Source organism: Strix uralensis, chromosome Z (assembly GCF_047716275.1).
Source record: "Strix uralensis isolate ZFMK-TIS-50842 chromosome Z, bStrUra1, whole genome shotgun sequence".
Classification (NCBI taxonomy): Eukaryota; Metazoa; Chordata; class Aves; order Strigiformes; family Strigidae; genus Strix; species Strix uralensis.
In genome coordinates this window covers 44,563,406-44,586,887 of record NC_134012.1, presented here as the reverse complement: position 1 = coordinate 44,586,887, position 23,482 = coordinate 44,563,406, and the positions used below count along the sequence as shown (strand labels likewise).

The 23,482-nt window shown below is 37.1% G+C and overlaps 1 protein-coding gene across 6 annotated transcripts in view; it reads left to right on the top strand.

Moving 5' to 3' along the window:
• PCSK5 (proprotein convertase subtilisin/kexin type 5) overlaps positions 1–23,482 on the top strand; it is a 257,528-nt gene that overhangs the window by 98,696 nt on the left and 135,350 nt on the right. For all 6 annotated transcript variants that reach the window (XR_012626955.1, XR_012626956.1, XM_074855002.1 and 3 more), the window contains exons 6-7: positions 3,939–4,027; positions 8,970–9,142. Coding sequence is in view for 4 of the 6 variants with exons in the window: in XM_074855002.1 (XP_074711103.1) it covers positions 3,939–4,027; positions 8,970–9,142 (262 nt within the window). In the remaining 2 variants the exon portion in view is untranslated. The remainder of the gene's footprint in view (positions 1–3,938; positions 4,028–8,969; positions 9,143–23,482) is intronic.

Below are 23,482 nucleotides of genomic sequence, written 5' to 3'. Positions count from 1 at the left end.
GGTATGCAAAAATTAACTAAAGCAGTTAAAGCTAGGCAGAATCATGAAAGATGGTTTTATGATGGACAGTGCTGGCCAACTTTATAAGCATCTAAATACAACTTTTTTTGAAGACAATGCCTGTGACATCTTATTTCTTTTGCCTAATGGCCTCTTGCTTTTTTCCTTTCCATTCCTTTTCTTTCTATTAGACTACAGGTAGAAGACACATTTGTAGATGGGCAAAACGTTTCTATTCTGTGATACCACATCACCCTGACATTAACACAAAAGATAACTGCAAAACCTTTTAGTTGAGTGTCTCTTCAAAATGCCATTTAATAGCCTGGGAACTTATTTCCCTTCAACATAAGGTGGCAAAGGATCCAGTGAAATGAAGCATTGACCCTTAAAGCTTATCAAGATAGGCCTTTGAAGGAGGGCAGTCATGCTTTCTTCTAGGACTGCATCAACTTTTTACACAAGTTGTATGCAATACAGGCATCTCACAAAGACAGGAGATTGTTATGTTTTGATATATATACATTAATAAAAAATGCTGACTTGAAAGCACCTCTTGTTTCACCTCTTGTTACTGCTCAGGCTGCCTCCATAAACTGTTTGTACTTTGAAGTTTTCAGGATTTCATGCTCAGTAGAAGTTTTCGTAGCTTTAAAACAGACAATCAGTTTCAGCCGTCAGTCTCATCATATTTGTTTATTAAGTTAGTTCAGAAATTAGTGTAATGATTAATCAGAAGGCTTTTCTAATTCTAACTGCAGAATTTGGAGTCTGATACACACTGTAGACCTCAAGCAAAAATCTTGGACAGGGAACATTAAAAGGACTGTAGAAAAAACATAACTTTTTATATGCAAATACTTTAGAAAGTTTTCCCTTTCACAGCACAATTGAAATATTACTTAAAAGACCTATAAAAGATAACATTAAAACAAACTGAGTCACATGTATGATTAATTCATGCAGTGGGAAACTGATTGTAAGAAGTGCAATTTTATACATATGACCTTGAAATTAATAAAACAACTTTTGATTTTGTAATTTCCATGATAAACATAGAATGCAAGTAACAATTATCTTGGCAGAGAAGCAAGGGTCTAATGTAAAAATCTGTTTACAAAATAGATTTATAACATTACTGAGCTTAAAAGATGATAAAAAGAAGGATTTTCCAATACCTGAGGACTAGTAAAATATTCAGCAAAATTGATTTAACTCACATGTTGTAAAACTGTCCAAAGATCTAATTCTCTCTAGAATATGCTTTTTTTCTATGAGAAATTTACATGAAATTTCTTACTGTGCTTTAATTCAGTATGTGCATGAAACTTCCATACCAGTCCTTTAAAGTCTTCGCTACTTCTTACTGAAGTTACATCTACCACTGAAGCTACTTCCATTTCATTTGGAATTTAGGCTACAGTTTCATGTTGCTGTTAATCCCATGTTACTGTGGGTTGCTACTGGCAGGTGCAGTCACACTGTGACCCCCCACACCCGTGGTCTCCTCTGTTTCCCCTCAACAAACATTACATGACCCTGGGGTGACTGGGCTGTGTTTGGTGAGCTCATGGAAATCTAACCCTTTTGACATTGTTTGGTGGATGTAGCTAACAAAGTAGCAGGTATTCCTTCTGGGAACCATGGAGAAACTTGAGGTCTTTCTTCCTTCTTCTTCAGGCAGCTTCCCTCCTCCAAGTGTGGTTTCTATCTGCCACCTTCCTCTACTGAAAAACCTTCCTCTCATCACTGCTTCCCAAACTTGGTACCCAGGAGGGGCTTCTTGCCAATGCAGTCTATCTCTGGGAGTCTGCAGCTCAGCCACCAGGCAGGCAGTGATTTATTAATAAATTATAGGCACTGAGGTGATGCGTGTGTGTATTTCTACATTTCTAGAATACGGTCATCCGTGCTTTGATGTCTGAGTGATTAACACTTCTAAACTTATATGTGGCACCTAACAAAATCATAATGAGAAAAAGGGAAGTTTGGGAAACATGTGTCTTGTAAATAATTCTCAAGACAGGCATTCTCCTATAAATATTAGTACATTTTAAAAAGACACTTCTTCAAACAAACGCAGAGCTAGACCATTATTTGAAAATACTTGAAAATTAAGAAGGATCTTTTTAAAACTTGTTTTCATCTGTGATTCCTGAATTATTTAGTTCAGTCTTTTCAAAATAATTCTGTAATAGGATAAGACATTGGTTTATCAATCAGAGTTAAATAGGCTTTCTTCAGATGAAGAAAATTAGCCTTGAAAATTTGGCTTCATATGAGAAATAAAAAAAAAAAAATCCTGATCAAGTTTGGCAACCAAATGATAAATTGTGAACAGATTAACAGGAAATTAATTGAGATATACGTATAATTGTGAAACCTTGATCTGGCTTTAGGATATATCAGCATCCAACTTGTCACTTTGATTTTTGTGAATAAAGATTACATTTTCCTCATAGATTCTATATATCTTACTTATCTGATAATCTGAATAATCTCCTTTGAAATTCTAACAGGTTAGCACTGATCACTTATATTGCTTATTTTTTTCTTTCCTCTCTTTTTATTCTAGTCCTGTTTTTGTTCTTGTTTTACATGAATGCATTCCAAACAAGTTGTCTTAGTGTTCTCATCTAGGTGTCCCAAAAGGTTAAGGGAAAAAAGTTGCACTAATAATAAGAAAATAAGGACTGACTCTACCCAAAACAAGCTGTACCAAGAGAAAGCAACTGTGATTCTTGTCTGTAATATAGGCATCAACTTTAATTCAAAAACACCCATGTTCTCCAGATGTCTGTGTCAGCAGTCTGTCAACAACCACCAGCAGAAGGGTGCATATGTACACAGCTGACCTCACTTAGCCTCCTCTGAAGTGCTTGCCATGTTGTTATCTATTTTTTGCCCTGACTTTTTAAACTTCTTTCTTAGTGACTACCCAAGCCTTACATTATCTTTCTATCTCTGTCTCATCAACTCCCCATCTCTTTTCCTGTCTGGTCTGAAACTCTGTATCTCCTCTCCACAGCAGCTCTCTAAAGGTCCCTGTCTGCTCCTTGTTGCTTATGTCAGATTCTGTAATGGAGCTGCTTAACTGCACAAGAATGAGGGCAAACCTTACTGGTAGAAAACACCGTGTGAAACTTATATTGCAGGCAAAAATCACAAAAATCAGGGACAGCATTCCTACCACAGTGGCCATTTGGATGACCACTGTCACCTTGTAGAGAGCGTAGATCAGGGCTAGGCAAGGCATCCCACTGTGGCTTCACATAGTGTGGAAGGGGATGAGCAACCACCCTTCTGTGTTTTCCTTCAGCAGCTTTATAAGATTATACCCTTGCAGCCCAGCTCTGCTTCCAGGCATGAGGTATACCTCTGATGTGGAGGGTACTTCAGCTGTTTTTTCTGCTTCTGAAAGACTTTCAGGGTTGGCCTAAGGCTTTGAGCATAGCTGGCATATAGCCAGTCTTAGACTTGCCTCTAAACAGCAGTGTGGACATTGATGCATCTCATCTTCTTCATGGAAAAGTGTCAATACACGCTATGCCTGCTGGAGGTAGTATGGAGATCTACACACTAGCAACATGAGTAGTTGTGGGAGAATGCAGAACAAAAATTCTGTCTATAATCAAGATTTGGTTCAAAATCAAGAACTGGTATCCAAGACTTCTTCCTGTTGCTGTGGATTATGTATCATCATTGTATGTCTTTGTTACAAACTGTGCATGTTTCCAGTATTTAAAAAGCCTACCATGAAGACTTTAACGTGAAGGTGATAATGATGTTAAAATGTGTTTGGAGGAATATTGTAACATGGATACAAATTACTACAACATTGTGGATAGTTGTATTTTTAGCACCTGAGGATGAGCAAAGTCAAAGTCTTTAATCCCAACAGTCTGTGCTTACTTGAAAAAATGTTTGTCTGACTGCAGGCATGGAACCCGTTGTGCTGGAGAAGTGGCAGCCACGGCAAACAACTCACACTGCACAGTAGGAATCGCCTTTAATGCCAAGATTGGAGGTATGTGAAACAATCTCCCACCAAAAAAAAGTAACCAAAGAGCCATTTGTGCTAAATACTGCATTCAGACCTTTCTCAACAAGAGAAGGAGATTTGTAAGGATAACAAACCTAGCTGTGCTAGCAGGTAAATCTCAGTTGTAGAGTGGTCGTTAAATACCAGGAGGATTTCGTCTGCAATGACACTTCTCCAGTGCTCCCTGGAACACTGCCTCTCAGTACACACAGAAAATAGAAAGTGAGACTTTTGATGAAAACACAAAAGTCAGAATTAGGACATTAGGATTTTTTCACAGATTCAGAGTTCTAAGTGATGAACTTTGACAAACCAAAAGTAAATATACACATCAGGAATATTGCCTTGCATATTGGTCCTGTCAAAACATAACACATTTGTGTTGATTGGCTGTGGTTGGAGAGAATCTTCTTTTGATCCCTCTGTGTGATCAGATTATTGCCTGAAGTATGAGATTCAATCGCACTTTTTTGTTCATTCAGCCAAGAGGTTCCAAGTGGTTTCTATGAATTCTTAGTCAAATGGCTGCTCAATTAATAACTTTGGCTTAATTTGACTATCAAAATGTCATCTATGTTTCTCATAGGCTGTAGCCTGCCTGTGGCAAATTTTAATCCTTCAAGTGAAGTTTTACCCTGTAGTTTTGATGAAATCATGGGATTAGTATATTGGCTTTCAGTAGAAAGACCTATAGCTCCAACTCCATAATTGTTGATTTTCTGTCCCAGAATAGAGCCCATCTGTGAGAACAGAAACATACTTACCTATATATACACCAGAGGACCATTCAAAAATACGAGCAGGCAGAGTTGAGGCCATGTTTCCACAATTAATAGTACTGTATATGTTCTCTACTGGATCAGTACAAGTTTCATCCAAATAAATGTGAGCTGCGTTTCATATTAGCCAAAGCACACAACATCATCCTAATGTCAGCTTTCTGTTTGGTTGCTGGCTTTAAGAGGATAAACAATACCTGATTCATCATAAGGTTAGAGTGATGCAGAAAAACAATTTCCCTTCAGGTGGAGAGCCTGCCTGCACAAAGTTACCCTGCCAGAGTGGTTTAGAAAATCTGAACTGGTCAACTGAGTTTGTGGCAGATGAACAGGTTGTCTCATGTGGACATGGCATTTGGTCATGTACCAGCAGCTCTGAAATCTGATTTACTATGTTGTCAAATCAGAGTCAGAGGGGAGTTAGTGTAGTGCACTGATAGAGATAAAAGATGGCTTCTGGAGAAGTTTCACTTCTGAGTTGGGTAGTCACACAACCTGCAACAGTTTGGGCATGTCCTTGAAAAGTTCTCCATTAGTAACAGTGGCTTCTTAAGAGGTTATTACTTATTAAGCATTAGGAATGTGAAATAATAATGTTTTAGAAAGTCTTCAGGCATATTAGGTGAATCACAGCCTTTTCTAAATGTAATGTAAAAATTGATTCAGATGGACATAGTATGAATGCAGTTAATGTGAACAGTAGACTGGATATGTGTGCCTTTTTATCATTTATTTATTTATTTATTTAGTATGAAGAATATAACAACCTTCAAGAAATTTCACTGGTGTAAGTGAAGTAAAAAGTTTATCCAATCCGTTTGTCACCATGATTCTGTGGAGTCGTCACGAACGCTGTTCTTAAAAGAAAGCTGAAAAATAATAACAGTGTGTAAACCTCACTTGAAGTAGTGCATCACCCTTTAAAAGCATCAGCACTTGAAAATAAGGCTTCAGGAGGCTCAGCAGATAATCTGCAGAAAATCAGAAGCAAGAGGGAATTCCAGGGTATTGGGAAGGGAGGTTAAGCTTACTTTTGCAGTAGGTATATATATTTAAGAGTTTTGCTGCTGCTGACCTCTGTTTGGCATGCTTCCCTCCCTTTCCTCAGAAAAGGCATAAGCTACACATGTGAATATGCAATGGTTGTGTTCCCTCTCCAGATAGAGTGTAAAAATGTTGAATCATATTATGCTGAACTAGCGTTCAGCTCACTTGTTTCCCAGGGATTTAAAGACCCTCGTGGGGCATTCTTGGAGAAGAAACTAGAGTTGAGGTAAAGCAATTACATTCTTCTTACATAAAAGAGCACCTGCCGACAGTGATGTTGAATTTGCTCCACCAAGATAAGTATTCCTTACTTCAAACCAAAAAGCATCTCTGGACATGTAAGGGATAGTAAGAGATAAAGCAAAGGGGAAGGGAAATCCTTTTCATCAATATTCCATCAAATACTGGAAGCTGAACAAATCCAATTAATGATTTTTGAGATGGGAAGTCATTAACAAGATAGTCACCAGTAATGCTCACTTTTTTCCTAAATGTGTTTGTACTCCTTGTCTCCTTTCCACACATTTAAGAACATCTGACCACAAATAGGTCAAAAATAAGATCCTTGGGAAGTCTGGCCCTTCTCTTACAGTGGTGTAAGTAGGGATGTAATCTGCAGATAAGAAAATTTGAGTAAAATTGCAATCTGAACCTTCAGTTCTTTTATATGTTGTGAGATGTTTCTTACAGAAAATTATGCACTATGTCTCCCATTTGTGCTTAGTTAAGCTACAGGCCCTTTCACTAAAAGACAAACCAGTGCACCTAAGGGGTAGATATTTTAATGTGACTCTCAGCAGTAATCACACATACCAAATTACCACCTACAGAGCTTGTCAGACTTTTTATAGGAAGGGATGGTTAGCCTGCTGTTACTGTTGCAGACTGATTGTGGAGGTTGCAAAGCCATCTGTGGGGATTTCAGTGCTTAGTTACTTGGCTGGGCTCGAGTCCTGGTGGAAAAACAGTACACTGAATTATGGCACAACAGATGTAGATTGTCTTCAGCTGATGAGGAATTAGTTCAGCTGTTTCATTAAGTCAGATGCTGATTAAAAACAAACATTTTAAAAGAAAACTTGCTTTCAGCTCAGTTTTTGCATGTTTCCTGTGATTCATTGAAAGTTTGTTGACTAAAATGCCACTTACATTTTGTCAATTACTGCAAATATTGGAAGAAGTTTACAGATCCCTAAAGTGTTAGGTGGAACAGTCCACAAATGCAGTGTATTAATTGCCTTCTGGATAGCTTTTGTTGTGCTATCATCACATGACAAATGCAGTTTGGAGGTTTTGTGATTGGCAGAATTAACTACTCCAGACATTTTGGGGGGATTGGGGAGGAATGGGGAGAAAGGAATTATTTTAATTATTTTTGTTTTAAACAGCTGATGAGACATCTGTTTTTCAAAGTCACCCTTGAAGCATGTCTGTCAGTTGTTGGCCAGAGCAAGCAACACTTAAGTCATATTCTAGTCCATGTTGCTTTAGATTTGACTGCTTTAGCATTAGCAAAAAAGCCTGTTGTGAATTACTTCAGGTGCCAATGGTAGAATTTGAAGTTATTGATCACTTGGTGCATGTAGTATTATTTAGGCTTGCTATGCAGTAACAAAGACATAAAGGGAAGCTTTATTTTCCTTCTTTCAAAAGCTGTGTACCTTTTATTGTCTTTATTTAGAATTAAATGTATTTTAATGTCATTGAAAGAAATTGAGAACACAACTTTCATTAATTTTCTGAGATTATGCTGAGGAAGAAAAATGAAACCTGAGAATCCCAGAGTTGGTTTAATGACTTTTTTTATAAAGTTCACAGTGCGATCACTGTTTTTAAAAGTTTATTATCTCACGAAACATGAGCAGTTTTTGTGTGAACTTAGAAATATGATCACTTTTCATTTTTGAGTCAATTAGAGTAAGTTAAAAAAAAAGGCCGTCTATCAACAAAGCACCCCCTTATGCCTTTTGTAAATTGGAAGTTAAGGTCTTCGTAAACACTCAGGTTACTTCAGTCTGAGCTCATGAGCAAAATGAAATGTGTCTATAATTAAAAATATGTAAATTTGGCTTATAAATAGCAGTGACTTTTTAAAGGGGAAAGAATGTCAAACTTGTTAATTGTGGAAGTAATCATTACTTTGTGCTATCATACAGTTACATGATAATTATTTAATATTTAACAACCCTTTGATCAGATGTCATGCTAGCTGTATGTAGGACCTTCTTCTTGTTAGGTTAAAACTGACATTGATGGTCTTCTCAGTCAGAATTAACTTCAGTCAAAGTCTTACAGTTAGTCAAAAGAACAACTTTAAGATTTTCCCAGTTTCTGGAATTAAGCCTACCTTATTTAGTCTAGTGATCTTAAAACATGTTGCCATTGATTTGTCCAAACCCACGTGAATGGATTCTTTTAACACAAGAATTTCAGATTATATCTCACAAAAGCTTCTTTTGCACAGGGGAGGATGTTCACAATACTGTAGTTTCAGGTTCAATAATGTTACATATAGGATAGTTGTTATTAACTTCATGTAATCACCTTGCTACTGTGTATTGTAATTGGTCTGTACACATGAGCTTTCTCCCCAGTTTCTTCTTTGCAGCCTCATACAATGAAGCAATAATTCTATGTTTATCTGTCAGCAGAGATCCTTTTATTACATCTGTCAACATACTTAGGACTGTGAGTGACTCCCGCTGCAGTTTCACTGCAGTTTCACTGTGGTATAAAGGGAGAAAGAAAATCATATATTATCTTCAAGTGAGATACACAAACATTTCAAGGTTCAAGTATTTCTTCTAAGTTTTCTTTAGCGTAACAGTTTGTTGAAGTTCAAAGGCTGTATAGGGGATAAAGGACTTGTAGATAATTTTTAGAAGTTCTTCAAGACTGAAATATTCCTTGCTTTTTGTATTTTTTCATATAGAGACTTCTTCCATTGGAAAAACACATATCCAAACAGGTTTGGGTTTTTTTTTTAACAGCAGTAGAAATCCTTATGATCATTCAATCTGAAGTCCTACACAACAATTTTCTCTAGGGGGGGGAAGCATTTTGAGTTTTTGGTCCTGTTCATTGTATCTTTCATTCTGAAGGTGTACGGATGCTGGATGGAGATGTGACAGACATGGTAGAAGCAAAGTCTCTAAGCCTTAATCCTCAGCACATCCACATCTACAGTGCCAGCTGGGGGCCTGATGACGACGGTAAGACTGTGGACGGACCTGCTTCTCTAGCACGTCAGGCCTTTGAGAACGGCATCAGAATGGTAGGTTGGCATCAAAGTGCATCTCCTGGATCTGCTCTCATGTGCAAGTGTAAGGGTACACATGTCTGGTATGTGCAAGTGCAGAGCGTGGGGAAGACGAAAGGATTCTGATGGAAAGTAGAAAAGCTTCCTTTGCATAAAACTAAAAATGCGTTTTCCTGCTATAGTGATCTGAGGGTCAGTCCTTCCTGAAGTATCAGCTCTGTTCATTTCCAACTGAAATACATCATCCTCAGTGTCCTTTAAAAGTGCTCTTGAGGTAATGATGTAATTCTGAGAGAAAAAGTAAGACTGAAAATGCTACTTTGCACAACAGTGCCAAGTCCTCAAATCTGAATTGCAATGAAATTTTAAAGCAAAAGCCATGACTGTTTTTCCTTCTTTCTTCCTTCTTTCATTTCTTTGTTTTGCTTGATTTCTTTATGGAAGTTTGATGCTTTTCATAGGGGGTTGGGGGCTAAAAAAAGGCTACACCCATTTCTTTTAGCGTTTGTGTCTGGTCTTGGAGAATTTACACCCTATTTATAACTTACATATATGTTTCTCTACAAATCTGTGCTATTATTTTCTTTGTGATATAGCCCAGTGATCTTCAATAATATAACACACAAATCCCAAACACCCCTATATGATTTTTTCATAATTTTCTTTAATAAGTTACTGTCAAACAAATAAGACCACAGAAGGAAATGAGTAGTTAGAGGAACTTTTGATGTCAGAGACCAGTTTTTAGTTATTCCTTTTACCCTCCTGCCTGTTAAATAAATCAGGGAATTCCTCATCTTCCAGCGCTCACACCTCTTTCTACTATATAGGACTGGTGGAAAGGATTTTAAAGCTTTACACTTGAAGGTTTGAGCATTATTTTGAATGCAGCAGGAGACTTGCTAGTTCAGTGGTGGATGGCTCTAGGATCAGAAAAGAGAGGATTAATACAGCACATTTGTTTAAAGAGACTGAAACTGTTGGACCAAAGTGGAGCTGGAATGTAGTTACTGGAACATGGTAACACTGTGCATCAAGATTGGAAAGTGCAGCTAATATTGAAGTCAATAGTGTTTTGACCAGGTATGCCAAGACTGATTTTAGCAAACTGACATTCAGCCTGGAAGATTTGTGCCATGTGTAAAAGACAGTGTCTGCCACTGAGAGACTATATTAATTTAAGGTATACCATAAAAAGCAGTCATAACAGCAGACAGGGACAATGGGCGAAGAGAGGTAATAGACAAAGTTACATGAGCACCTAGTCAAGCTGACAGTCTGTATGCACAGTGGTGTTTCAGGTGATTTACAGTATATTTGGCTGTAAGTTGTAAATAAATACGTCATAAAATTGATACCCAGTGTCACAATAAAAAATGTTGCTTAACACCACAAACCTAGGAGGTGTGAATTCACATCTAATCACAGCTGCATCTCTGGCTTATTTCAGTTTCCTTGATAAAGTTACATAAATTTCTTACTCTCACCCCTTTCCTCCCTGCCCCAAACTGGATAATAATACATGCTCAACTACCTAGCAGGTAAGTTATGAAGAGCAATTACTGAAATACTAAACTAATGACAAGGACTGTGTGCTTCCTTTGCTATGTGATGTTAAAGATGTGTCTCAAACTCAGTTCTGTGAATGAGTTGCTAACCATGCAGCCACAGACCACTGCCTTTGTTTCAATTGGCCATGTGATGACCATTTGGTGTGAAGCTGCAGATTTACGCTTTGGCTTGTTGAACATTATGTAATATGTGAAGCCTACCATAACAAAATACTCAAGCATGTACTTAACTTTACCCTATGAGAAATTCCAGGGACTTAGCAGTTAAACACATTTAGGAACACTGGTAGACTCTGCCCCAGAGAATTCTGCTGTATTTAGTAATCATTATTAAAATAGTTATTTAAGTGCTTTTAGAACAATATAACAAGTATACAGAAAGCCAAATGCATCTCCATTACTGCTTCCCATGCATCATCACTCTTCCTTTTGGATGGAATATCAGTGGTCCCCATCACCCAGCTAGAGTTTGCTATTGTTTGACAGTGACCACAGAGAAGAAAAAAAATAAGGTGATGAACTGGACCATAGTAGCACTGCAGGATGCAGGGGAACTTGAACAAAATAAGATTTATGTTTAAACATATATTTGTGTTAGTTTAAATGTCATATTTTTGGTACGTAAGACAATCACAAAAAGTTCAGCCCAAATTTCTGTACGAGAAGAACTCAGCAATTTCCTCAGACTGGAGATAAATCTAGTATAAATCAATGTGGAATAATTTGTCAAGAGCGTGGATCTTGCCTACAAGCATTATTGTTCCATTGTTATTATTATAGCTGTAATATGAGAGGATACGCTACAGAAGCCAGATGAATTTCATTTTACCAACATATTGTTCTATATTTTCAGTAAGTACCAGTATATAGTGGAAACATAGTATTTAATTTTAAAATTATGAGGTGGTCTTTTTTTTCTGATAACAATACAGAAAAAGAGTTTGGTATATTTTTTGAAAAATAGTAGAAGTCATATCTGATGCATGTCAAATTGTTATTTTTACAATTTGGCTTCTATTTCGTCAACTTTCTGTTCTGCCCAAGGTTGCCTATGCAGAGTTAATAGTTCTAAATATTTCCATATATTTGGAAATTTTGTCTAGCTATGATTAAGAAAGCTTTTTCACTTCTGCGAAGGAAATAAAAGTTCTCTTTAAAACTTACATAAAATCATACTGACAAGAAATACAGAATGTTTAAGGTTAATCTCTAATTTTCATTCTTTAAAATATAATATAGACTGAATTACCACCTCAATTACCACCTTCCTTAATAGGTTTAGTTTCCAGACCAAAAATCATTTTAAGATTAACCTGTTCTTGTTCTTTTTAATAAACCATGCCTTTCTGTGTTCACATAAAGATACTTTTTCTATATTTCCTTACACTATGATAAGTCATTTAAAAAGATTAGGCAAATGGAAGAAGAAAGATGAATTATCTCTGTGCAAAATATTCCTAAAATCAGATAGATCATCCAAGGTAATTGCTGGATACTTAGCCAAACATAGATTTCCCCAAGCAGTCACAGTAATTATGCAAATAGCAATAGGCAGACAAAAAAGCTTATTATGCTGTGTACAGATCTTGACCTTCCTTTTTTAGAAATATTGAACTGAACAACAGTATTACATCTAGTATAGCATCTGTGATGTAAATTAAAGTAACATTGGTACAGGAAAATTTGGCAAGACCTTCTTTCAGATCCACACAAATGTTCAAGATTGATATTCTTCATTTATTGTGCATGTGCACACACAACAGGACATTATTTTTTAACAACGGGACAGCGAAGGGAAAGGTCAAAATTTTTAAAAACATCTGAAAAGGAAATTATGCTCAGCTTGTTTCATTAGGGAAATCAAAGGTGGTGCTGAATAATAACTTTGAATAGAGTATAATTAAACTCAATTATTACCTTTTATATTATACTCAAGAAGTAAAAATGAAATGGATGCAAGAGCCACAGTTTCTTACTCAGTTTACTGAGAGACTGGGATCCATGAAAAAAAAGCCTGGTTTATCTTTAGTGCATATTATTCCAATTAACAGCTCATGCAGGGTGTTTTAGAACTATTATTATTTTTAAATCTGCTGAGCTAATATGATTACTCCTTCCAAATCCTGCAGAAAATAACAAAGATAAATGACTACAGTTTTTCCATAGAGTCCCAGAGCGACAGCACATACCATGAATTGAAATAGACAAATCTATTTAAAGAAAGGATACTGAGTAATAGCTGAGTTTCTGAAATGACAACCTAACCCACAAGTTAAATATGCTTTAAAAATTCTTCCCAGGATCAAGGTAAAGGAAGAGCAAACCAATTTTTAAACCTGTCTCAAGTACCATGATTTTCTGTCATCTCTAGGGTATTTTGTTTAATTCTATTAGATTTGCATACTTGAGTTCAAAGAGAAACCTTGGAGACTTTGCTATCAAACAATTTCTATGCAAATATATAAGCTCCCTTTATATCATGCTTCCAGTTGACAAGGTCCTTTTCTTGAAAATAGTGTAGTCATAAGGGTGGAAAATTCTAGAGGCTTCTGTTTTACATACCAATGTATTAGAAGTTGTAGACCTAATAATCTAAAATATAATTTCATTATAATCATGTAGAACTGGCCTGAAGAAAAATCAGACTAAGGGCAGTATATCCAAAAGTAACATATTCAAGAACAGATTAGGTATGCAGTGTCACATTTCACCCTGTGTTCAAGAACAAACACACAGCATTGCAAAACATGATTGTGGCCAAATCATGTAATAAGACTCTGCTGAGTCTGGGACAAAAGGGAGAACACGAAAGCCTTTCCTTGATTCAGAAAGATAAAACCTAAGTACCATTAGATTTTAAGATGACTGTCTATCTCACAGTCTATAAGCACAATGCTATAAGCACTTGAGAGTCTTAGGCCTGCTGATTCATGGCTCTGATACAGCATTCAAACTAGTTCATTTCTATTCATACAATTAAGTCTGTTATTCTGGGATCTGTCTCAACATCATTTGGAGAGTAATGTGTTTCAGATATTCTGACTTGTTCTTTCACTGCTGTTTGGCAAAAACCTAATAGTCAAGTTTCTGGATATATGACCCCTGTTGATATTTTATGTTGCAGGGTTTCAAAGAGCTGGTTATCTCACCTCTCCAAACGTCTCGCCAACTACATGCTTTATGTTGTTGTTCTGCGGTACGCATAAGGTAGTCCAAATCAACAACAGGGCAGGTCATCCTTAATATAACCTAAGAGGGTGAAGAGGTAGGGCAATCTACATGGCAACTTTTGGCTTCCTGCCTGCATCGGTGCAGGACCTTCAAGTTATTGCCATGACACCATTCTGTTCAGCAAACTGGACACAAGCCAAAATGTTTGATGGACATTAATGATCAGATGCCATGTGGCTGAACCTCTTGTGAGAACTCGGCTTGGTGCCTTCCCTCCCATCATCACTGCCCCTTCTCATCTCTCTCGCTTCACCAACTTTGGCTGCAGAGTGTGTGTTCAAAGTGTTTTCTGGGAGCAGAAGGGTCTCTTACAACCACTAAACAAGCCTCCTACCCACATGCAAGAGAGAGAAAGGGAAGAGAAGAAAAGGGAAAGGACAAAAGAAAGAAAAGGATTTCACATTATTATTATTACTATCTCTATATGCTTCTACTTCAACAGTGGAAGAGATTGTTCATAATTTGCAAGTGTCCAGGCAAAGGTTTGCTGCCTGTGTTGTACCACAGATATTTCTTAAATTTATTTACCCTGACATCATTTCTCTATATCATCCTGAGTATGACATGTTGCCTACACAAATAGGAGTTACTCTGTTCTGCTTTGCCAGAGAATTGCACTATAAAAATTAAAGACAGAAGTTACTGCAAGAAGACTTCCTGTCAGATGTGTCAAAATAACTTCCAAAATGGCTGTTTTATAAAATGAAATATTGTCATACACAGAGATTAAGAGCAGATCTGTTAAATGGTGGTTTGTGTTTGTTCATCTTGTACAGCTGACATTTGAGCCTGAATAACATATCTGTGTGTATGCATATCTCAGATCAGATCATATATAGATACATTTTGTATGCACAAGATCTCCTGTGCATTTTGAATTAGCTGACCAAAAACTACTTGTTAAAGATCATTCAGAAGAATTAATGCTGTGCTTGGGAAAGACATGACTTTCAGTATGCTGATGTAACCTAATATTAGGTCCTGGCATTTATCTGTTACATGATTTCCATATATACTGTGTATCCCTATTACATCTATGATGTAATATCTGAACATGTGATGTTGTAGTTACTTCAGCATACCAAGATGAACTTTGGGTGTCTCTGTACTACAGGTGTGTGCTATGTTCCAGAACTGGAAAAGTCATATGGCATTTTGACACTGTAATTCTTCCTTCTGACATCACAAGACATAGCACCATTGGCTTGAAGTAACATTTGTAACTCTAACATCAGAAAAAGCAATTATCATCTAGTCCTGGCCTTCATCATCAGCCAGATAACAAAATTTCATCCAATTATTACTGCATCAATATCCCTGTTTTCTTGATCCCTCTCTTATTTTCTGTATATGTTTTGGGAAGATCCAGTCTTCACAGAAACCTGTTATGTCCATGGCAGTGCAAGTCACTAACAACCTTCACAACTAAAAAGATATAGCTTGTTAGTCATTTAAATTTCTTAGTTTCCTTTCCCCTGTAAAATGCCTCTTCTACTATGTCTATGGTACATCTTATGTGTTAGAAATCTCCATATGTAAGTAATTACAGATTTTGGCCAAGTGATCTCTTGGATAAATTGAATTGGAACATAGGGACACAAGACAGGAAATGACCACGTAGGTCATCCAGTACAGTTCTCTACAATCACAGGCATCATATCCTATAATTACATTCAGCAATTTGTGTTCTAGAATGAATTAGAATTTTTTTCCCTCTATTTCTGTTGGGAGACTTATTTCACAGCCCTCACTACTCTATTGGTTAGAGACTTTCTTCTCAGTTACAGTCAGGTTTACTCATGTGCAGTTTTCTGCCCATTTGTTCCTGGGCCAAAATTGTGCTTCAGCTTAAATACCTTTTCTCCCTCCATTTTTGTGTCTGTTTATAGAACACAGTCCCCTCTCAGACTTCATTTTGATGTGCTAAACAAGCCACACTCATTAGTCACTTAAAAAATAGGCTGTCCATCTCCTTGCTCATCAGAATGGTGCTTCTTTCCACATCTTCCAGCCTGAATTCTTCTCTTGAATGCAGGTGGTTATAATTACTAGATTTACTAACATGTTCTTTCCTTTTATGTCAAGATCACCTAAAAACATTGTTTCCCTGGCTCATCCTTGAAATACTCTATTCATAACTTCCTTAACTCCCGTGTTTCTCCAGGACAGCCTACATCATCTTCAGTACAACAATTTCCACCTGCACCTTGCTGTTATATTACCCTTCATTTTCTTTTGTTTCATTACTGAATTCTGGAGGACTCATCACATGTTTTGCAGAAACCAGACAGATTAGTTCTAATACATTTCTTTGCATAAAATAAGTTATCAGAGAAAAACTTAAAAGATTTACCTGGAATTCTAAAGCGCATATTGCATTTTAACCTGTTTCCGTTAATGCTGCTGCCTCTTACTCTGTCCTTCAAAATCTGTTCTACAGCCTTAACAGTAATGTTTTGTATATTCAGTTTCATTCTATTAGAATTTCCAAACCACAGTTCATTCCTGTAGTTCTTTCTGAAACACTTTCTCTTTCCCAGCATTATTTTTTTTTAGCATGGATACCAGAATGGGGCATGGAAGTTGTAGTTTTCTCTATGCATGTGTAGTACTGTTTCCCTATTCCCTGCATGTGTTCAGATTCACTCAGCTTACTGATCCAAGGAGCAGACTAAATTTTAGGGCAGCTCATTGCCAGATTATCTTCACGACCCTAAACTCCGTGTCAGAGTCACTGCTTTCCAAGAATTTGTCCACCCTCCTGTATGTCTTACCAAGAAGCTTCATTTCTAGGTCTTATTACTTTGCATTTGGCTGATACACATATCTCAGGATGCCTCAATGGCTTTGCAGATGTGGTTTGTACTTGATGTGGTTTAGTTTTCTCCAAACTGAGATTGCCCAGCAAAAATCAGGTAAGGTGACAGCCTTAACACATGATTAAGTTAGTAATCATTTTTTGCTCTACCATTTGCACATAGTTAGCAACTTTCAGTATGCAGCCAAAGTAGAATTAGGGATATTGCTTTCCAGTAAATTAAATAGAGTTCACGCTCAATGATACCTGGATGATCTTTGATACTATGCACTTTATTTTCTTTTGGAAATATATAAACAAAGCTAACCTTAAAATTTCTCTCCTTTGATTTCTGTGAAAAGTGAAAAATAAAGAAGCAGAAAAAGAAATAATATACCAGAAATGCTCTTACATTACATTCAATGGAATATACAAATCCTAAAAGGCAGGAAAATTTGGAATGACAGTTACAGGAAAATATACCTCAAAATGTCCAGTTTCCTTACAGTGTCACAAAGTGTACTGGAAACCAAAACTGTTTAGTTACCTCATCCCATCTCACACATATATGAAAACTGTTGTAACAAGCCAGAATAGTGTTACTGCTTTTGGCCTTCTTGTCAAAAGTGGCCTCTGGTTTTGGGTGCCCAGCCTGAAACAGGTGATATATTTGAACATAAAAAACCACACCTTTCTTGTTGTGGGGTAAATCTTAATTTGGAAAGTTAGTACTGAAAAGCAGCTTTTGCAAATGGTGCTTTTCCATATACTTAAGTATATACATTTCAGAGAGTGCATTTTTGAAACATGAATCTGGTTACTTTATGTGCGCAAATCACATCTCCGCTTTACTCATGTACTTTAACAACAGCAGAATCTATGTATTTCTACACATCATGTGGAAAAAATAGATTTCTGAAAGGCAAATTGCTGAAAGTTTGGCGTCAAGAGTTTTCTGTGCATAGAATTTAACATAAGTTTAAGGCACAAAACTGTGAGGTCAATGATTTTACACACAGCAAAGTGATACAAGCACATTGTATCTTCCTAAACAAATGCTGTGGGAGAGAAACTGCACAGAGTGATTACTGTAGTCCTCAGCTTGCAGAGGTAGAAGCGGAGCAGCCTTGTTTTCTGGCTCATCTACTGAAAAGAGCTAAATTTGCAGAAAATTTGAGATTCTTCATTGAACCTTAGAAGTTCAAGAGACATCTCAAAACCTGAAGTTTTCCATAAGGTAGAGTCTAATGTAAGTAGTGAAACAACAACTGTGTGGATCTGGTAACCGTGGACTCCTCTATAGAATGTTTGATCAGACAGTAGTATGAAGGCAATGAGAATTGCCTGAACCTGCTCCACAGAATGGTGTTTGTATGACGTGCATCCTGTATCCAGTCCTAACACAGATATCTTTCTTGTGCACTGTCTGTTTACTTTGGCTTTGCATGCAGACACAATTTCATAGAATCATAGAATGGTTTGGGTTGGAAGGGACCTTAAAGATCATCTAGTTCCAACCCTGCTCTACCATGGGCAGGGACACCCTCCACTAGACCAGGTTGCTGAAAGCCCCGTCCAACCTGGCCTTGAACACTGCCAGGGAGGGGGCAGCCACAGCTTCTCTAGGCAACCTGTTCCAGTGTTCCAGGAAAGAATTTCTTCCTCGTATCTAATCTGAATCTACCCTCTTTCAGTTTAAAGCCCTTGTCCTAGCACTACATGCCCTTGTAAAAAGTCCCTCATAATCTTTCCTGTAGGCCCCCTTTAGGTACGGGGAGGCCGCTATAAGGTCTCCCTGGAGACTTCTGCAGGCTGAGCAACTTATAATTATTTCACCTATCATTAACTAGAGACTCTTTCTGCAACAGAAATTTTGGAAAAAACAACTTTTGTTTTGTCACAGATGTTTACAATATACACCTTGTTTTATTCTAGTAACAATATCAACAAGAACAATAATAGTAACTATAATATGGAGAGATAGCCTGAACTAGAACTACAATTCATGCAGCCCTGTAGCTGGCTCTATTTTGTTTGGGAAAATGAGAAATTCATTCCAGCATTCCACAGGTTCAGATTTCAGGTTTCAGCCAACACTTCTTTTGGTTGCACTTTAAACACTAATTATAGCTCTGTGGGGAATATCTTGGAGCTGTTAAGCTGTTGTTCTAGTGAAGAGTAAAATAGAAAATACACCACATGCAAGGATGCATGGTGAAATGTTCCACTGATATATCCCAATAATTATTGTGTTAATGCATGGGTGCTTGTTGTTATTCAGCACGTTATTTTTTATGCACACATTAAAATACTTTTACGTTTCAGTATTCTGAAGGTATCATATCCTATGAGCTAATAAAATAAGTTTTTCCTTCTTTTTGTCATGATTAGTTATTTTGTCTTTCCTTTTCTTAATTAAGAAGGTCATTCAGAAGTAGCCAGAAAGTTTAACTTTATTAGCAATAACTTGTCTTTTCAACAATATAATGTAATTGTTGCTTTTTGTGAGTAGTGACAGATTTTTGCATTGTATATGTATTGTGTGTATGCCTGTTCCAGCACTGGAAACATTTTCTTGTCTTCCCAGTTTTCCTAAGAGTAAAAACATGACTGCTAATATAAAAACACAGGACTCAATTTTTAGACGTTCCCTCAAACATGCATCTTTATTTATGTACACCTGATAGGCTTATTACTCATTTCTTCCTGGATATGAGAGGTGCACATTTTTAATGAACTGATGCACAAATATGAATTTTTCTGAGAGCATGGATACCTCACTAGAATTAATGGCCTCAGAAATTTCTCCATTTGTTCATGAATTTTTGCTTCCAAAATTTTTGCAGCCAAGGGGGCTGTTTTTATAAAAAAGTTATCTGTTTGGCTATCTTCTGATAGCACTTCAGAATTGCTGGCTTGGACTCCCAGCTTACCATTATCTGTTTTGGAGAGATGCCTGTTTTCAAGTAAGAGTATCCTGCAGTCTACAGAAGAATCTCTTAAGGGTGGTGTGCCAGACTCTTTTTCATTCCCAGATTAGAGGTTAAGTGGACTGGTAGAAACTCAGCAGGAGCTGGGAGATGCTGCTTCTCAAAAGCAAAATGCTGCCAGTCAGCAGATGGGCAGTACTGTGCCTCTACACAGGGCAGTGGTGTCCAGCTCCCAGGGAGCACAGAAATCAGTGGAAGCTGGAAGCAAGGAGATGCTGCCTCTCACAAGGGCATCTCTCAGGATGCTGTGATCCTTGGTGTCTAGCCCTGCAGTGCTTGTACTGTGCTGCACTCAAAATCATGCCTGCATATTAGTTTTTTTAGGTGTCCAGAGTACTGACCTCTGTTCTGCACATTCAGTTATGAACACTTCCTCTTTAGGCATTAAAGGAAGCCGACATATCATGGGCTACTTTTTCCAGCTTCCACATCAGGATCAATTTCACTTCCAGGCAGTAGTTTTTGCTCTTGGAAGCATTAAGTAATTTTAGAATAGTATTGGGGAGAATAGAGAAAATTAAATGTTTAGGCTCTAGATGTGGATATAGTGTCCCTTGTCTCTCCATTTTATATTTTCATGATTTGTTTTCTGCTCATGGATGTAGGATTTCCAGCATATTGATGTCAAATTACCTCTCCTTGGCTGCAACCCCTGTACCTGTAATTACTCCAGGTCAGTGGTTCTGTCCTCTGCCTTTCTGGCTCCTTCGCATTTTCTTCTCTGTCCCTTGGTAAATTGATCACTTCTGTAGAGACAGCAACTCACCCCATAGGCAGGGAGGATCATTAGGGCATTTGATTTCTGGGCAGAAAAACATTAGGAATCATGGGCTGGATTACAAGCTTGACTTGTAAAGCAGTGAATGAATGTCCAGTCTAAACTTTGTAAAATAGTGTGAATAAATCTTACTCCACTGGCTCAAACTATACCTCATAGATGGAAACTGTTTTTATTAGATGGAATTGTGCTGGAAGCAACTTGAAAGTATGTGTAGTTGCTGGTTGTCCTTAGCTGAGTGTGTGAAGACCTCTACCTTATAATGGTTTCTGCAGTACCAATAAGACATTCACGCATAAAGATGTGGTTTATATGTATACATACACACATATACAAACACGCGCTTGGCATGGGGGATGTTCCTTTAATAGTGTTAGGAAATTCTGCAGATGTCGTTACGGACATGTTCATACTGGCTCTGATTCTTGGCAGACTAACCCTTCTGTGCTGTTGAACTGGAAAAAAAAAATCTTTCATATCACTTACCCTGCTTGCAATTTGCTGACCAAGGAAAAGGAGGCACTAACAGAAAAATAGTCGGAATGCCCCAAGATTCTTGTGCCATGCTTTCACAGGTGCAATTTCTGCCTTGTGGCCTTTTTGTCATTGACCTGAGTCTGTTTCATTCAGGGTCAGCTGTCTGTTGAGCACACTGGCTTTGCCCAGAAAATGTACTAGAAAATTGAACTGTGACTAGGTCAATAGTAAGTCTTAGTTGTCAGTGAAGGACTTTTTCTTTTCCATAATGGAACACTTGATTTTTTTTTCTAACTGACATTTTATGCAATTTATGAAAGCAGACAAAACAAAAAGAGAACATTTCATAATAGTCTGACATACGCACTGACAAGCACAAGTGCAGTTATGGACACCTTGCAGAGTTTGTAGGAGGGAGTTCGTAGCTGTAATTGCAAATGGAAGAGCAGAAACAACACTTTGCCTAGGGGAAGAGGTAATGCATTTTTAACACCATGGGACAAGCACTGAGTGTACTCTGCTGTGCATGCACCCTGGTCTATGTCTCTGCTATAGTTCACTAACTCTTTTAGTTTTGCTCAAGGTATACCCATATGGTTTGTAAATGCACCTTTGCTTTTGAGTAATAAATGACACATGGCTTCTTGGCAACTCAAGGCTTGAATTTTCATCTTGACACCCTTGGGCATCTGGCAGATGACAGATGATAGATTTAGACAAACAGTAAAAGCTACAGAGTGCCTTGCATGTGTGTTTATCTTAACTTTTTAACACAGTCCAAATGTTATTTATGTATTTAAAGGAGACCAATTGGGAATGACATTCACATACAGTAGGACAGCTGATGCTGTTGCTCTAATTACTTGTTTGGTACAGTTACTAGCAAGTTTATAATTTCCTGAGCATGACTAGGTCTATTGAATTAAATCAGGGTGTTTGGAAACAGGGCGAAAGAGGAAACCAAATGGTAGTTTAACAATAGGCAATAGATGAAAACCAGAACTTATTTACTTGATACATTATTTTAGTCAGGTTGAATTTATTTTGGGGGTTTGCTTATTTTATTTTTTTTTTTTAAGACAGCCATTTACTTTGTCAAATAGCTTCTAGGAGCAAGATTTTTAGTGTGTTTTCTAGACTGGAGGTAATGCTGTTGTTTTCTGTGAAATGCTGAGTTGTTAAATGTGCAGTATTGCAATGTGTTAGAGGAAGGGGAATTATTTCTTTGTATGTTTTAGAAAATACTCTTTTCCATTAGTGCTCCTAGTACTTATTTTTTTATTGCAATAACAGAGATGTTGATACTTCATATATTTGCAAGAGACATTAGTTTTGAAGAAATATTTGTTATTGTTTGTTTACAAAAAAACTTAGCATGGAAAGGTAAATTTGGGTGCAAATATCTGTTATTTTTAAAGCCCTGTCATTACTATTAAAATCTAAATTGGTGTTTATTGTTTTTAAATACTGCATTGCAGAATTTCTAACATCCCTTGGCTTGTTTTCATCAGAACTACATTTTATGCCCAAAAATGTATTCACATACCTGTTTCTTCAGCTCATTTTTCATTATTAGTACAGCAGCGTAAGTATGCATCTAAAGAAATATAGACACATTCTCTGTGCAGAGAAACTAATAATTCAAGGGTTACTCCTGCAAAATGTACACAAAGTACAGTCCTACCCTGCTGTGAAAAGGTTTTCATTTCATGAGCGGGACAAATGTTACACTGATGTTTGCAGACAAAACCAGCTGATGATGACAGCAGAAAAATGACAGATGGACTGTTATTGATAGGATATTTTCCTGTATGAATATGATTTTGAGATTTTTTTTTACAAAACGTTTTTTTAAAAAGTAGAAGATAGACTTCTGGACAAAATATTAAAATAGTTAGATTCCATTTTTCTCCTTCTTGGATCTGTGGTTTGACTACCCTGAATTGTTGTTTCTTCTCTCTTGGTTGGTGGGTTACTCCAAATTTCCCATAGGGTATCGATTTGGCCAAATGTACTTAGATAATACTGTGCTTTTGAGAAACAGGTGTGAAGAAAAGAAATGTAAAGTTCTCCATATAGCAGATACTTGTAAAAATTCATCAAAAAATGGTTTTGATGGAGTATTTTGACATGTTCTGGATGTAGAAGTGTGTCTGTATGATATGCTTTTGTCTGTGTATTCTACCTGCCTATGCATATATTAACATTGTTGGGGTGTGTCTATGTAGGAGAGAGAATTTGATTTTGAGAGCAATGTAGGACCAGACAGCAATCTGTACATGACCCTGAAACAGATGTCAGAATTGATGGAGAAGTCAAAAGTGACCATTGAGGAGAGGCAGAAGATGAAAGCAAATAATAGAATACTGCTGGGAAGCACGATTTAATTGCAATAGATGATGGGATGAAACCAAAACAAAAGAAGTAAATATCAAGCAGAAGCACATCAAAAAGTAGAGAACCAGGCTATCTTTAGTGTAATCCTCCCATCCCGTTCCCCACAAACATACA